We start from the raw sequence: 14759 nt of genomic DNA, 5'->3' as shown, positions 1-14759 counted from the left end.
TATATTTTTAATTTGTTTATTGCATCTGGGCATTTAATTCTCTATAATTTACTTTAGTTTTGCGAATGTCAATAATTTTCAATCTAGTTTTGAAATTACCACTCACTTTGTAAAACAACTAAAAGGTGGATTGACCTTTTCTTGCTGCCACGAATACCAAAGCTACATTTTTTTAAAAAGTAGGACAACCTAATTAAATCCTTGCTGGTGTAAACCACTACAAAAGTTTAGAGAAGTTTTAATCCTTGATTTTTGTCAACCTCTTCAACCCTCCCAGAGGATAAGAAAAGTATTGCTAATGATTAATGTTTGCATCATTTTTTAACTTTCTTCACTATTTAAAACATGAAAAACTAGTTTTTAAAAAATGGTAATGAACATAATGCAACAATCATTACTAGAAAAAAGTACAGCTAATTCAACTGCATGGATTTTAATGTGAGGTAACAAAACAGTTTCACATAATTCATAGAAAAAGACCATCTCAGTCTTCTGTTTTGTTTATTATATAATGATGAATGGAATGTTTCAAGTACAAATATATTAAGAAAGCTTATCTTGTTTTTACAAAGCAAATAAAACATTGAACTTTACAAAAGGAGTTGACATATGCTGCCCCAAAAAAATTAATTGTATAAAATGTTTAAAGGGGATAAGATTATAATTACAGAACTGCTGCTTATTGGTCCAGATTCAACTTATCTTAGATTATGCTAATTTGAAGAGTAAATGTTATAATGCATAGCAATGGTAGAAAAATAAGGCATAAGAGGCAATTACTATGTAAATGTGGTAGGGTTATCACTGAGATTGTGCCCACATGATATTATATAGTCCATCTATTTACACACAAAAATGGGTTGATTAAAACATCAAATTATTTACAGTCTATTTTTTAACAGTAAAAAAGTGTTAACAAAAAAGTAATGAAACAAGACAGCAGCTCAAGAATCAGATTGTCCTGCCCCATACATGTCAGCAAGCTTGGCAAACTTTGGGCCCCACTCACTGAGGTAGTCGTAGTCCTGGCTCCCACCACTGCTGCTGGTGTTGAGGGAGCTCAGACTGCCAGCATCACTGTTTCCTCCCTCAAAGTTAAACTCATGTGTGCTGTCACCAAACGGCTCTTCATTTTCTGCATCATTGATTCTGCCGTTGATAAAACTTCCAACATCTGGTCTCTCCAGCTTTTCATACGGGTCACGCATCTGATATTCAGGGGCATCTGAAAGTAATAGCAGTCATTACACACTAGTGTCAGGGGCATTCTAGTTGTAAGTACATGACAGGAAAATACTTTGACTCATGTTGCAGTATAAAAATTACGCATTTATAAAAAATGGGTTTACTTCTTCTGCTCATTTCATCTCTTTTGTCTGGATATTCATTGGGGCGTGCAGAGGTTTCCATCCCTGGCCTTTGCAGAAGTGTGATGTCATATGCCTCATGGTCCTCTTCACCTGGGATAAAAATACAAGCGCTGGGCCATCAGAAGTGGGATAAAAATACAAGCTCTGGGCCATCAGAAGTGGGATAAAAATACAAGCGCTGGGCCATCAGAAGTGGGATAAAAATACAAGCGCTGGGCCATCAGAAGTGGGATGAAAATACAAGCTCTGGGCCATCAGAAGTGGGATAAAAATACAAGCTCTGGGCCATCAGAAGTGGGATAAAAATACAAGCGCTGGGCCATCAGAAGTGGGATAAAAATACAAGCGCTGGGCCATCAGAAGTGGGATAAAAATACAAGCGCTGGGCCATCAGAAGTGGGATAAAAATACAAGCGCTGGGCCATCAGAAGTGGGATAAAAATACAAGCGCTGGGCCATCAGAAGTGGGATAAAAATACAAGCGCTGGGCCATCAGAAGTGGGATAAAAATACAAGCGCTGGGCCATCAGAAGTGGGATAAAAATACAAGCGCTGGGCCATCAGAAGTGGGATAAAAATACAAGCGCTGGGCCATCAGAAGTGGGATAAAAATACAAGCGCTGGGCCATTAGAAGTGGGATCTTGAGATGGGTTAGAGAACTTACCAGCTCCTTCTTCGTCATAAAACATGACATTTTCTCTGATAAAGTCATCGTCAGGGTCCACTTCTAAGATGTTTTTCTCTTTCTCATCATCTTTACTTCTCACACACACAAATATCAAAAGTGCCAGGAGCAGTGCTGGAATATGTGAAACAACATGATGGATGAAATCTTAGCCAAGTGTGTGTTAGGGATAGGGATTGGTGTGTTGAGCAAGGTGGGTGCTGAGTGTTAAAGAAAGGGATTGGTGTGTTGAGGTGGGTGCTGAGTGTTAGGGAAAGGGATTGGTGTGCTGAGCAAGGTGGGTGCTGAGTGTTAAAGAAAGGGATTGGTGTGTTGAGGTGGGTGCTGAGTGTTAGGGAAAGGGATTGGTGTGTTGAGGTGGGTGCTGAGTGTTAAAGAAAGGGATTGGTGTGTTGAGGTGGGTGCTGAGTGTTAGGGATAGGGATTGGTGTGTTGAGGTGGGTGCTGAGTGTTAGGGAAAGGGATTGGTGTGTTGAGGTGGGTGCTGAGTGTTAGGGAAAGGGATTGGTGTGCTGAGCAAGGTGGGTGCTGAGTGTTAAAGAAAGGGATTGGTGTGTTGAGGTGGGTGCTGAGTGTTAGGGATAGGGATTGGTGTGTTGAGCAAGGTGGGTGCTGAGTGTTAAAGAAAGGGATTGGTGTGTTGAGGTGGGTGCTGAGTGTTGGGGAAAGGAATTGGTGTGTTGAGGTGGGTGCTGAGTGTTAGGGAAAGGGATTGGTGTGTTGAGGTGGGTGCTGAGTGTTGGGGAAAGGAATTGGTGTGTTGAGGTGGGTGCTGAGTGTTAAAGAAAGGGATTGGTGTGTTGAGGTGGGTGCTGAGTGTTAGGGATAGGGATTGGTGTGTTGAGCAAGGTGGGTGCTGAGTGTTAGGGATAGGGATTGGTGTGTTGAGGTGGGTGCTGAGTGTTGGGGAAAGGAATTGGTGTGTTGAGGTGGGTGCTGAGTGTTAAAGAAAGGGATTGGTGTGTTGAGGTGGGTGCTGAGTGTTGGGGAAAGGAATTGGTGTGTTGAGGTGGGTGCTGAGTGTTAGGGAAAGGGATTGGTGTGTTGAGGTGGGTGCTGAGTGTTAAAGAAAGGGATTGGTGTGTTGAGGTGGGTGCTGAGTGTTAAAGAAAGGGATTGGTGTGTTGAGGTGGGTGCTGAGTGTTAGGGATAGGGATTGGTGTGTTGAGGTGGGTGCTGAGTGTTAGGGAAAGGGATTGGTGTGTTGAGCAAGGTGGGTGCTGAGTGTTAGGGAAAGGGATTGGTGTGTTGAGGTGGGTGCTGAGTGTTGGGGAAAGGGATTGGTGTGTTGAGGTGGGTGCTGAGTGTTAGGGAAAGGGATTGGTGTGTTGAGCAAGGTGGGTGCTGAGTGTTAGGGAAAGGGATTGGTGTGTTGAGCATCTAGAGATGGAATAACAGCCTGACATCTAAAATCCATTAACAGTGTGTTACCTGCAAGGTTCAACCAAACTTACCCAAAAGCACAATTATTGCTATCACAATTCCTGCTATGGCTCCACCAGAGAGGCTGGAATCATCAACAACTGCCATTTGATCACAGTACTGACCAGTCATGCCAGATGGACAGACACATGTTGGCTTGCCACTGACCACAGTACAAGTTCCTTGGAAACATGGATTAGGCTGGCAAACACTGACACAGACTCCACTGACACTGTTGTAGCCAGGCACACACCTGTGGGGACAAGTTCAAACTCTCATGGACTACATGACTGATAGAGCTTCTAGTCTACACAGACAGACAAACTCTCATGGACTACATGACTGATGGAGCTTCTAGTCTACACAGACAGACAAACTCTCATGGACTACATGACTGATGGAGCTTCTAGTCTACACAGACAGACAAACTCTCATGGACTACATGACTGATGGAGCTTCTAGTCTACACAGACAGACAAACTCTCATGGACTACATGACTGATGGAGCATCTAGTCTACACAGACAGACAAACTCTCATGGACTACATGACTGATGGAGCATCTAGTCTACACAGACAGACAAACTCTCATGGACTACATGACTGATGGAGCTTCTAGTCTACACAGACAGACAAACTCTCATGGACTACATGACTGATGGAGCTTCTAGTCTACACAGACAGACAAACTCTCATGGACTACATGACTGATGGAGCTTCTAGTCTACACAGACAGACAAACTCTCATGGACTACATGACTGATGGAGCATCTAGTCTACACAGACAGACAAACTCTCATGGACTACATGACTGATGGAGCATCTAGTCTACACAGACAGACAAACTCTCATGGACTACATGACTGATGGAGCTTCTAGTCTACACAGACAGACAAACTCTCATGGACTACATGACTGATGGAGCTTCTAGTCTACACAGACAGACAAACTCTCATGGACTACATGACTGATGGAGCATCTAGTCTACACAGACAGACAAACTCTCATGGACTACATGACTGATGGAGCATCTAGTCTACACAGACAAACTCTCATGGACTACAGGACTGATGGAGCTTCTAGTCTACACAGACAGACAAACTCTCATGGACTACATGACTGATGGAGCATCTAGTCTACACAGACAGACAAACTCTCATGGACTACATGACTGATGGAGCTTCTAGTCTACACAGACAGACAAACTCTCATGGACTACATGACTGATGGAGGTTCTAGTCTACACAGACAGACAAACTCTCATGGACTACATGACTGATGGAGGTTCTAGTCTACACAGACAGACAAACTCTCATGGACTACATGACTGATGGAGTTTCTACACAGACAGACAAACTCTCATGGACTACATGACTGATGGAGGTTCTAGTCTACACAGACAGACAAACTCTCATGGACTACATGACTGATGGAGCTTCTAGTCTACACAGACAAACTCTCATGGACTACATGACTGATGGAGCATCTAGTCTACACAGACAGACAAACTCTCATGGACTACATGACTGATGGAGCATCTAGTCTACACAGACAGACAAACTCTCATGGACTACATGACTGATGGAGCTTCTAGTCTACACAGACAGACAAACTCTCATGGACTACATGACTGATGGAGCATCTAGTCTACACAGACAGACAAACTCTCATGGACTACATGACTGATGGAGCTTCTAGTCTACACAGACAGACAAACTCTCATGGACTACATGACTGATGGAGGTTCTAGTCTACACAGACAGACAAACTCTCATGGACTACATGACTGATGGAGCTTCTAGTCTACACAGACAGACAAACTCTCATGGACTACATGACTGATGGAGCTTCTAGTCTACACAGACAGACAAACTCTCATGGACTACATGACTGATGGAGCTTCTAGTCTACACAGACAGACAAACTCTCATGGACTACATGACTGATGGAGCTTCTAGTCTACACAGACAGACAAACTCTCATGGACTACATGACTGATGGAGCTTCTAGTCTACACAGACAAACTCTCATGGACTACATGACTGATGGAGCTTCTAGTCTACACAGACAGACAAACTCTCATGGACTACATGACTGATGGAGCTTCTAGTCTACACAGACAGACAAACTCTCATGGACTACATGACTGATGGAGCTTCTAGTCTACACAGACAGACAAACTCTCATGGACTACATGACTGATGGAGCTTCTAGTCTACACAGACAGACAAACTCTCATGGACTACATGACTGATGGAGGTTCTAGTCTACACAGACAGACAAACTCTCATGGACTACATGACTGATGGAGCTTCTAGTCTACACAGACAGACAAACTCTCATGGACTACATGACTGATGGAGCTTCTAGTCTACACAGACAGACAAACTCTCATGGACTACATGACTGATGGAGCTTCTAGTCTACACAGACAAACTCTCATGGACTACATGACTAATGGAGCTTCTAGTCTACACAGACAAACTCTCATGGACTACATGACTGATGGAGCTTCTAGTCTACACAGACAGACAAACTCTCATGGACTACATGACTGATGGAGCATCTAGTCTACACAGACAGACAAACTCTCATGGACTACATGACTGATGGAGCTTCTAGTCTACACAGACAAACTCTCATGGACTACATGACTGATGGAGTTTCTACACAGACAGACAAACTCTCATGGACTACATGACTGATGGAGCTTCTAGTCTACACAGACAGACAAACTCTCATGGACTACATGACTGATGGAGCTTCTAGTCTACACAGACAGACAAACTCTCATGGACTACATGACTGATGGAGCTTCTAGTCTACACAGACAAACTCTCATGGACTACATGACTGATGGAGTTTCTACACAGACAGACAAACTCTCATGGACTACATGACTGATGGAGCTTCTAGTCTACACAGACAGACAAACTCTCATGGACTACATGACTGATGGAGCATCTAGTCTACACAGACAGACAAACTCTCATGGACTACATGACTGATGGAGTTTCTACACAGACAGACAAACTCTCATGGACTACATGACTGATGGAGCTTCTAGTCTACACAGACAGACAAACTCTCATGGACTACATGACTGATGGAGCTTCTAGTCTACACAGACAGACAAACTCTCATGGACTACATGACTGATGGAGCATCTAGTCTACACAGACAGACAAACTCTCATGGACTACATGACTGATGGAGTTTCTACACAGACAGACAAACTCTCATGGACTACATGACTGATGGAGCTTCTAGTCTACACAGACAGACAAACTCTCATGGACTACATGACTGATGGAGCTTCTAGTCTACACAGACAGACAAACTCTCATGGACTACATGACTGATGGAGCTTCTACTCTACACAGACAGACAAACTCTCATGGACTACATGACTGATGGAGCTTCTAGTCTACACAGACAGACAAACTCTCATGGACTACATGACTGATGGAGCTTCTAGTCTACACAGACAGACAAACTCTCATGGACTACATGACTGATGGAGTTTCTACACAGACAGACAAACTCTCATGGACTACATGACTGATGGAGCTTCTACTCTACACAGACAGACAAACTCTCATGGACTACATGACTGATGGAGCTTCTAGTCTACACAGACAGACAAACTCTCATGGACTACATGACTGATGGAGCTTCTAGTCTACACAGACAGACAAACTCTCATGGACTACATGACTGATGGAGCTTCTAGTCTACACAGACAGACAAACTCTCATGGACTACATGACTGATGGAGCTTCTAGTCTACACAGACAGACAAACTCTCATGGACTACATGACTGATGGAGCTTCTAGTCTACACAGACAGACAAACTCTCATGGACTACATGACTGATGGAGCTTCTAGTCTACACAGACAGACAAACTCTCATGGACTACATGACTGATGGAGCATCTAGTCTACACAGACAGACAAACTCTCATGGACTACATGACTGATGGAGCTTCTAGTCTACACAGACAGACAAACTCTCATGGACTACATGACTGATGGAGCTTCTAGTCTACACAGACAGACAAACAGGAAGTTGACAGACATTAAACAGGGTAAACTTAGACATGGTAGACAGGCAACAGGACAGACAGAGCAGGACAGCTGTTTACCGGCAGTCGTGGGCCTCCCAGAGCGGGTGGCACTCAGTGTTGACAGGACAGACAACCCCAGTACCACAGTCTGTCCTGTTGCACCCACTGACAAGACTGGAAGATTTGACAAAACTTAGACCCGCAACTTGAGAAGTTTGAGATGCTGTCATTGGTAGCCAGTTGTCATTCAGCCGAATATCTCTGACACAAGCTGAAAAAAGGTGGCGTCATTCAATCTCAGTAAACCAAGTAAAACAATACAAACCAGCTATTCAACAGTTGCCAGAACAAATGTATGCAAACTTACTCTGAGCCAAGTCGTCAGTGATGACATCAGCTCCATTACTGTTAGGCTGGACACGAGCCCCAACATTGAGTGGTGAGGTGAGCCTGAAGAAGGCACTGGTGGATATGTCTGCTGGCTGCAGCTGGAAGTTTCTGCCTTCTCCGCCATCCATGAGCAGAACAAACTCTGAACCAAACCTCTGCACCAGCACAGTGTGCCACTGGCCAGTGTTGGCTGGGGAGTCACTCAGGGAGAGTTGGCTCTCTCCTGCTCCCATGTTGTAGCGCAGGGTCAGGATGCCGTTCACAAGCTGGGGGTCAAGGTCAGATGTGGTCAATATGTGGGTCATGTGGTAAGTGTGTCAGGTGGTGTGTCAGGTGGTGTGTCAGGTGGTGTGTCAGGTGGTGAGTGTGTCATGTGGTGAGTGTGTCAGGTGGTGAGTGTGTCAAGTGGTGAGTGTGTCAAGTGGTGAGTGTGTCAAGTGGTGAGTGTGTCAAGTGGTGAGTGTGTCAAGTGGTGAGTGTGTCAAGTGGTGAGTGTGTCAGGTGGTGAGTGTGTCGAGTGGTGAGTGTGTCAAGTGGTGAGTGTGTCAAGTGGTGAGTGTGTCAAGTGGTGAGTGTGTCAAGTGGTGAGTGTGTCAAGTGGTGAGTGTGTCAAGTGGTGAGTGTGTCAGGTGGTGAGTGTGTCAGGTGGTGAGTGTGTCAAGTGGTGAGTGTGTCAAGTGGTGAGTATGTCAGGTGGTGTGTCAGGTGGTGAGTGTGTCAGGTGGTGAGTGTGTCAGGTGGTGAGTGTGTCAGGTGGTGTGTCAGGTGGTGAGTGTGTCATGTAGTGAGTGTGTCAGGTGGTGAGTGTGTCAGGTGGTGAGTGTGTCAGGTGGTGTGTCAGGTGGTGAGTGTGTCAGGTGGTGTGTGTGTCAGGTGGTGAGTGTGTCAGGTGGTGAGTGTGTCAAGTGGTGAGTGTGTCAAGTGGTGAGTGTGTCAGGTGGTGTGTCAGGTAATGTGTGTGTCAGGTGGTGAGTGTGTCAGGTGGTGAGTGTGTCAAGTGGTGAGTGTGTCAGGTGGTGTGTCAGGTGGTGAGTGTGTCAGGTGGTAAGTGTGTCAGGTGGTAAGTGTGTCAGGTGGTGAGTGTGTCAGGTGGTGAGTGTGTCAGGTGGTAAGTGTGTCAGGTGGTGAGTGTGTCAGGTGGTGTGTTAGGTGGTGAGTGTGTCAGGTGGTGTGTCAGGTGGTGAGTGTGTCATGTGGTGAGTGTGTCAGGTAGTGAGTGTGTCAGGTGGTGAGTGTGTCAGGTGGTGTGTCATGTGGTGAGTGTGTCAAGTGGTGAGCGTTTCAGGTGGTGAGTGTGTCAGGTGGTGAGTGTGTCAGGTGGTGAGTGTGTCATGTAGTGAGTGTGTCATGTAGTGAGTGTGTCAGGTGGTGAGTGTGTCAGGTGGTGAGTGTGTCAAGTGGTGAGTGTGTCAGGTGGTAAGTGTGTCAGGTGGTGAGTGTGTCAGGTGGTAAGTGTGTCAGGTGGTGAGTGTGTCAGGTGGTGTGTCAGGTGGTGAGTGTGTCAGGTGGTGTGTCAGGTGGTGAGTGTGTCATGTGGTGAGTGTGTCAGGTGGTGAGTGTGTCATGTGGTGAGTGTGTCATGTGGTGAGTGTGTCAGGTGGTTGAACATGCCTGCAGTAAGAAAATGTTCTGAGAGGCGTCTGTGGCAATGAATAAAGTGCCAGTCTTTTGCCTGGTCCTGAAGGTCATCTGCAGACTTGTCTCTTTCATCAATTGACTGATGAGGTTAGCGCTAACACTCCACTGGATGTAGCTGTTTTTCTGCAGGTCATAGGTCGGGGCCTCTGTAAACAATTAATGGGGTAGAGAGCAAGCATCTACATCAGTGTTGACAGAGTAAAATGATGTTATGGCTGTAGTGTTTACCCTTGGAGCACTTGTCACCATACCAGCCAGGCTGACACCTGCACTTGGCCACTGTGTCACCTGCACCAGACCACTGGGACTCACAGCTAGCCAGTTGACCACACACAGGCTGGGCAAGTCCCTCCCCACAAACTGTGGCTTCCCTCTGACAACCATTGTCTCCAGACATCCAGTTAGGGATGGGCTTGTAGTAGAGGTCATAAAGCTGTAAAATGACAACAGTTAAGATGGGCTTGTAGTAGAGGTCATAAAGCTGTAAAATGACAACAGTTAAGATGGGCTTGTAGTAGAGGTCATAAAGCTGTAAAATGACAACAGTTAAGGATGGGCTTGTAGCAGAGTAGTTGGCCAAATGACAAAATGCATGCTGTCTGTTAAACAATCTAGAACAGATTTAAACAACTGACTTTGGTGACTGACCTTGGAGTTGTGCATGAGATTGCGCAAGCATCCATTAAATCCAACTTTGTCGGTGGCAGACCTCTGATAGCGGCCACCCAGCTGCAGGAATGACTCGACATTTAAAAACATTTCAGTGCCTGGCACGGTGCCCGTGACCTGACATGAGCTCCAGTCTTGGATTCTTCCATCAGTGCTACTGTTGATGACCAGCATGCAGTGGTCAACAGTCATGGTCACTTGCTGTGGGCAAAAGATGGTCAATTTTAGTTGCATTGGTTTCTGGACACTTCTCTGAGATTTGTTGCTGATAGTTGTTGGATTTGTTACAGATGTGATTTGCTGAAACAAGCTTACCTTATTGAACTTATCAATGTCTATCCTGTGCCAGGCGCCATTGTTAAGTTTAGGTAGCCTGGGGGTACCAGTGGTTCCATTCAGCCTGATGGTCAGCTGGTAGAGGGACAGATTATTGGGGTGTTTAGAGAAGGCCAAACAGTCTTAAGTTTCTTGATGGTAACACAAAGAGAAATGTTGAGAATATTAAAATGACAAAGTAGATTTGAAGAGATAGTGACAAACAAACCTCCTGGGATCCATAGTTGACTGTCAGCACAGGATATCCTTCAAACAGTTCCAGTTGCATGTAATCAGAGGGGGACTGTAAATAGACTTGAGTTAGTGCCTACATGTAAACATTAGTTTTGTGCTAACATTAGTTGACTACCTGTGGTGTGCTAACATTAGTTGACTACCTGTGGTGTGCTAACATTAGTTGACTACCTGTGGTGTGCTAACATTAGTTGACTACCTGTGGTGTGCTAACATTAGTTGACTACCTGTGGTGTGCTAACATTAGTTGACTACCTGTTGTGTGCTAACATTAGTTGAGTACCTGTGGTGTGCTAACATTAGTTGACTACATGTGGTGTGCTAACATTAGTTGACTACATGTGGTGTGCTATCATTAGTTGACTACCTGTTGTGTGCTAACATTAGTTGGCTACCTGTGGTGTGCTAACATTAGTTGACTACCTGTGGTGTGCTAACATTAGTTGAGTACCTGTGGTGTGCTAACATTAGTTGACTACCTGTTGTGTGCTAACATTAGTTGACTACCTGTGGTGTGCTAACATTAGTTGACTACCTGTGGTGTGCTAACATTAGTTGACTACCTGTTGTGTGCTAACATTAGTTGAGTACCTGTGTTGTGCTAACATTAGTTGACTACCTGTGGTGTGCTAACATTAGTTGACTACCTGTTGTGTGCTAACATTAGTTGAGTACCTGTGGTGTGCTAACATTAGTTGACTACCTGTTGTGTGCTAACATTAGTTGACTACCTGTGGTGTGCTAACATTAGTTGACTACCTGTGGTGTGCTAACATTAGTTGACTACCTGTTGTGTGCTAACATTAGTTGAGTACCTGTGTTGTGCTAACATTAGTTGACTACCTGTGGTGTGCTAACATTAGTTGACTACCTGTGGTGTGCTAACATTAGTTGACTACCTGTTGTGTGCTAACATTAGTTGACTACCTGTTGTGTGCTAACATTAGTTGACTACCTGTGGTGTGCTAACATTAGTTGACTACCTGTGGTGTGCTAACATTAGTTGACTACCTGTGGTGTGCTAACATTAGTTGACTACCTGTTGTGTGCTAACATTAGTTGACTACCTGTGGTGTGCTAACATTAGTTGACTACCTGTGGTGTGCTAACATTAGTTGACTACCTGTGGTGTGCTAACATTAGTTGACTACCTGTGGTGTGCTAACATTAGTTGACTACCTGTTGTGTGCTAACATTAGTTGACTACCTGTGGTGTGCTAACATTAGTTGACTACCTGTGGTGTGCTAACATTAGTTGACTACCTGTGGTGTGCTAACATTAGTTGACTACCTGTGGTGTGCTAACATTAGTTGACTACCTGTGGTGTGCTAACATTAGTTGACTACCTGTGGTGTGCTAACATTAGTTGACTACCTGTTGTGTGCTAACATTAGTTGACTACCTGTGGTGTGCTAACATTAGTTGACTACCTGTGGTGTGCTAACATTAGTTGACTACCTGTTGTGTGCTAACATTAGTTGACTACCTGTGGTGTGCTAACATTAGTTGACTACCTGTGGTGTGCTAACATTAGTTGACTACCTGTGGTGTGCTAACTTTAGTTGACTACCTGTTGTGTGCTAACATTAGTTGACTACCTGTGGTGTGTTAACATTAGTTGACTACCTGTGGTGTGCTAACATTAGTTGACTACCTGTGGTGTGCTAACATTAGTTGACTACCTGTTGTGTGCTAACATTAGTTGACTACCTGTGGTGTGCTAACATTAGTTGACTACCTGTGGTGTGCTAACATTAGTTGACTACCTGTTGTGTGCTAACATTAGTTGACTACCTGTGGTGTGCTAACATTAGTTGACTACCTGTTGTGTGCTAACATTAGTTGACTACCTGTTGTGTGCTAACATTAGTTGACTACCTGTTGTGTGCTAACATTAGTTGACTACCTGTGGTGTGTTGTCCACAGGACCACTGTACATGAGGACACCATTCTCCTGTGTGGTGATAAACTCTATACTGGTGCGGCCCTCTGAGCACAGGGATAATGTGTTATAGAAGGAGACGCTTGTCCCATTAAAATAGTGCCGTCTTTGTTGACATCTGGGCCCATCAAAGCCAGGCATACACTCACAGCTGGGGGAACAACAAGGTCAGGGGTTAGCTGGTTGGTACACAGTAGGCAAATGTCAGGTAGGTCACAAGCAATGTCAGGCAGGTCACAGGCAAATGCCAGGTAGGTCAAATGTCAGGCAGGTCACAGGCAAATGTCATGCAGGTCAAATGTCATGCAGGTCACAGGCAAATGTCAGTCAGGTCACAGGCAGGTCACAGGCAAATGTCAGGCAGGTCATGTGTCAGGCAGGTCACAGGAAAATGTCAGGCAAGTCAAATGTCAGGCAGATCACAGCCAACTATCAGGCAGGTCACAGTCAAATGTCAGGCATGTCCCATGTAAATGTCAGGCAGGTCACAAGCAAATATAAGGCAGGTCAAATGTAAGGCAGGTCACAGGCAAATGTCAGGCAGGTCACAGGCAAATGTTAGGCAGGTCACAGGCAAATGTCAGGCAGGTCACAGGCAAATGTCAGGCAGGTCACAGGCAAATGTTAGACAGGTCACGGGCAAATGTCAGGCAGGTCACAGGCAAATGTCAGGCAGGTCAAAAGGCAAATGTCATGAAGAGATGGCAGACATTAAATGCAAATGAGGAAAGAAAACAATGAAATCCAATCATGTGGGCTGACCTGAGTTTGTTCCAGTCATCTTGGATGCAAGTGCCACCATTAAAGCAGTAGTCTCCCCTACACTGGACTGGGTCAGGGAACATGGAGTCCAGGCATCCCATCTGAGCAGTGGTGCTGGTAGACATGACCACATAGCTAGTGCCATTGGAGTTGACCAGTCTTGGCTGACCAGTGACATTGTAGTAGGTTGTGCAGCCATCATCATAAACCTCCTGCACACACAGGTTGATGGGAACCTGCTGCACTTTAGCACCAACACCTTTCTCAAACTGTGGGCAAAACAACACCTCTCTCAAACTGTGGGCAAAACAACACCTCTCTCAAACTGTGGGCAAAACCACACCTCTCTCAAACTGTGGGCAAAACCACACCTCTCTCAAACTGTGGGCAAAACCACACCTCTCTCAAACTGTGGGCAAAACCACACCTCTCTCAAACTGTGGGCAAAACCACACCTCTCTCAAACTGTGGGCAAAACAACACCTCTCTCAAACTGTGGGCAAAACAACACCTCTCTCAAACTGTGGGCAAAACAACACCTCTCTCAAACTGTGGGCAAAACAACACCTCTCTCAAACTGTGGGCAAAACCACACCTCTCTCAAACTGTGGGCAAAACCACACCTCTCTCAAACTGTGGGCAAAACCACACCTCTCTCAAACTGTGGGCAAAACCACACCTTTCTCAAACTGTGGGCAAAACCACACCTCTCTCAAACTGTGGGCAAAACAACACCTCTCTCAAACTGTGGGCAAAACAACACCTCTCTCAAACTGTGGGCAAAACAACACCTCTCTCAAACTGTGGGCAAAACAACACCTCTCTCAAACTGTGGGCAAAACAACACCTCTCTCAAACTGAAGGCAAGACCACACCTCTCTCATGTAACACCTGGACCTGTCACTGACATGTAACAATTGGACCTGTCACTGACATGTAACACCTGTCACTGACACATACATGTCACTGACACGTAACAATTGGACCTGTCACTGACATGTAACAATTGGACCTGTCACTGACATGTAACAATTGGACCTGTCACTGACATGTAACAATTGGACCTGTCACTGACATGTAACAATTGGACCTGTCACTGACATGTAACAATTGGACCTGTCACTGACATGTAACAATTGGACCTGTCACTGACACATACATGTCACTGACATGTAACAATTGGACCTGTCACTGACACGTAACAATTGGACCTGTCACTGACATGTAACACCTGTCACTGAA

At 45.2% G+C, this 14759-nt stretch overlaps 1 protein-coding gene across 1 annotated transcript in view; it reads right to left on the bottom strand.

Moving 5' to 3' along the window:
- Positions 1-394: 394 nt before the first annotated feature.
- Positions 395-14759, bottom strand: part of LOC131955852 (neural-cadherin) — a 56415-nt gene continuing 42050 nt past the window's right edge. Inside the window, exons 34-46 of the mRNA XM_059320140.1 lie at positions 13518-13786; positions 12720-12906; positions 10787-10861; positions 10558-10653; positions 10222-10443; positions 9802-10006; positions 9547-9719; positions 7913-8201; positions 7624-7816; positions 3511-3731; positions 2036-2170; positions 1350-1460; positions 395-1225 (exon numbers count right to left, since the gene is read on the bottom strand). Coding sequence (XP_059176123.1) covers positions 945-1225; positions 1350-1460; positions 2036-2170; positions 3511-3731; positions 7624-7816; positions 7913-8201; positions 9547-9719; positions 9802-10006; positions 10222-10443; positions 10558-10653; positions 10787-10861; positions 12720-12906; positions 13518-13786 — 2457 coding nt within the window. The 3' untranslated portion in view covers positions 395-944. The remainder of the gene's footprint in view (positions 1226-1349; positions 1461-2035; positions 2171-3510; positions 3732-7623; positions 7817-7912; positions 8202-9546; positions 9720-9801; positions 10007-10221; positions 10444-10557; positions 10654-10786; positions 10862-12719; positions 12907-13517; positions 13787-14759) is intronic.

Source organism: Physella acuta, unplaced genomic scaffold (genome assembly GCF_028476545.2).
Source record: "Physella acuta isolate Inbredline_101_S28 unplaced genomic scaffold, ASM2847654v3 ptg000079l, whole genome shotgun sequence".
NCBI lineage: Eukaryota > Metazoa > Mollusca > Gastropoda > Physidae > Physella > Physella acuta.
This window is presented reverse-complemented; position numbering and strand designations above follow the sequence as displayed.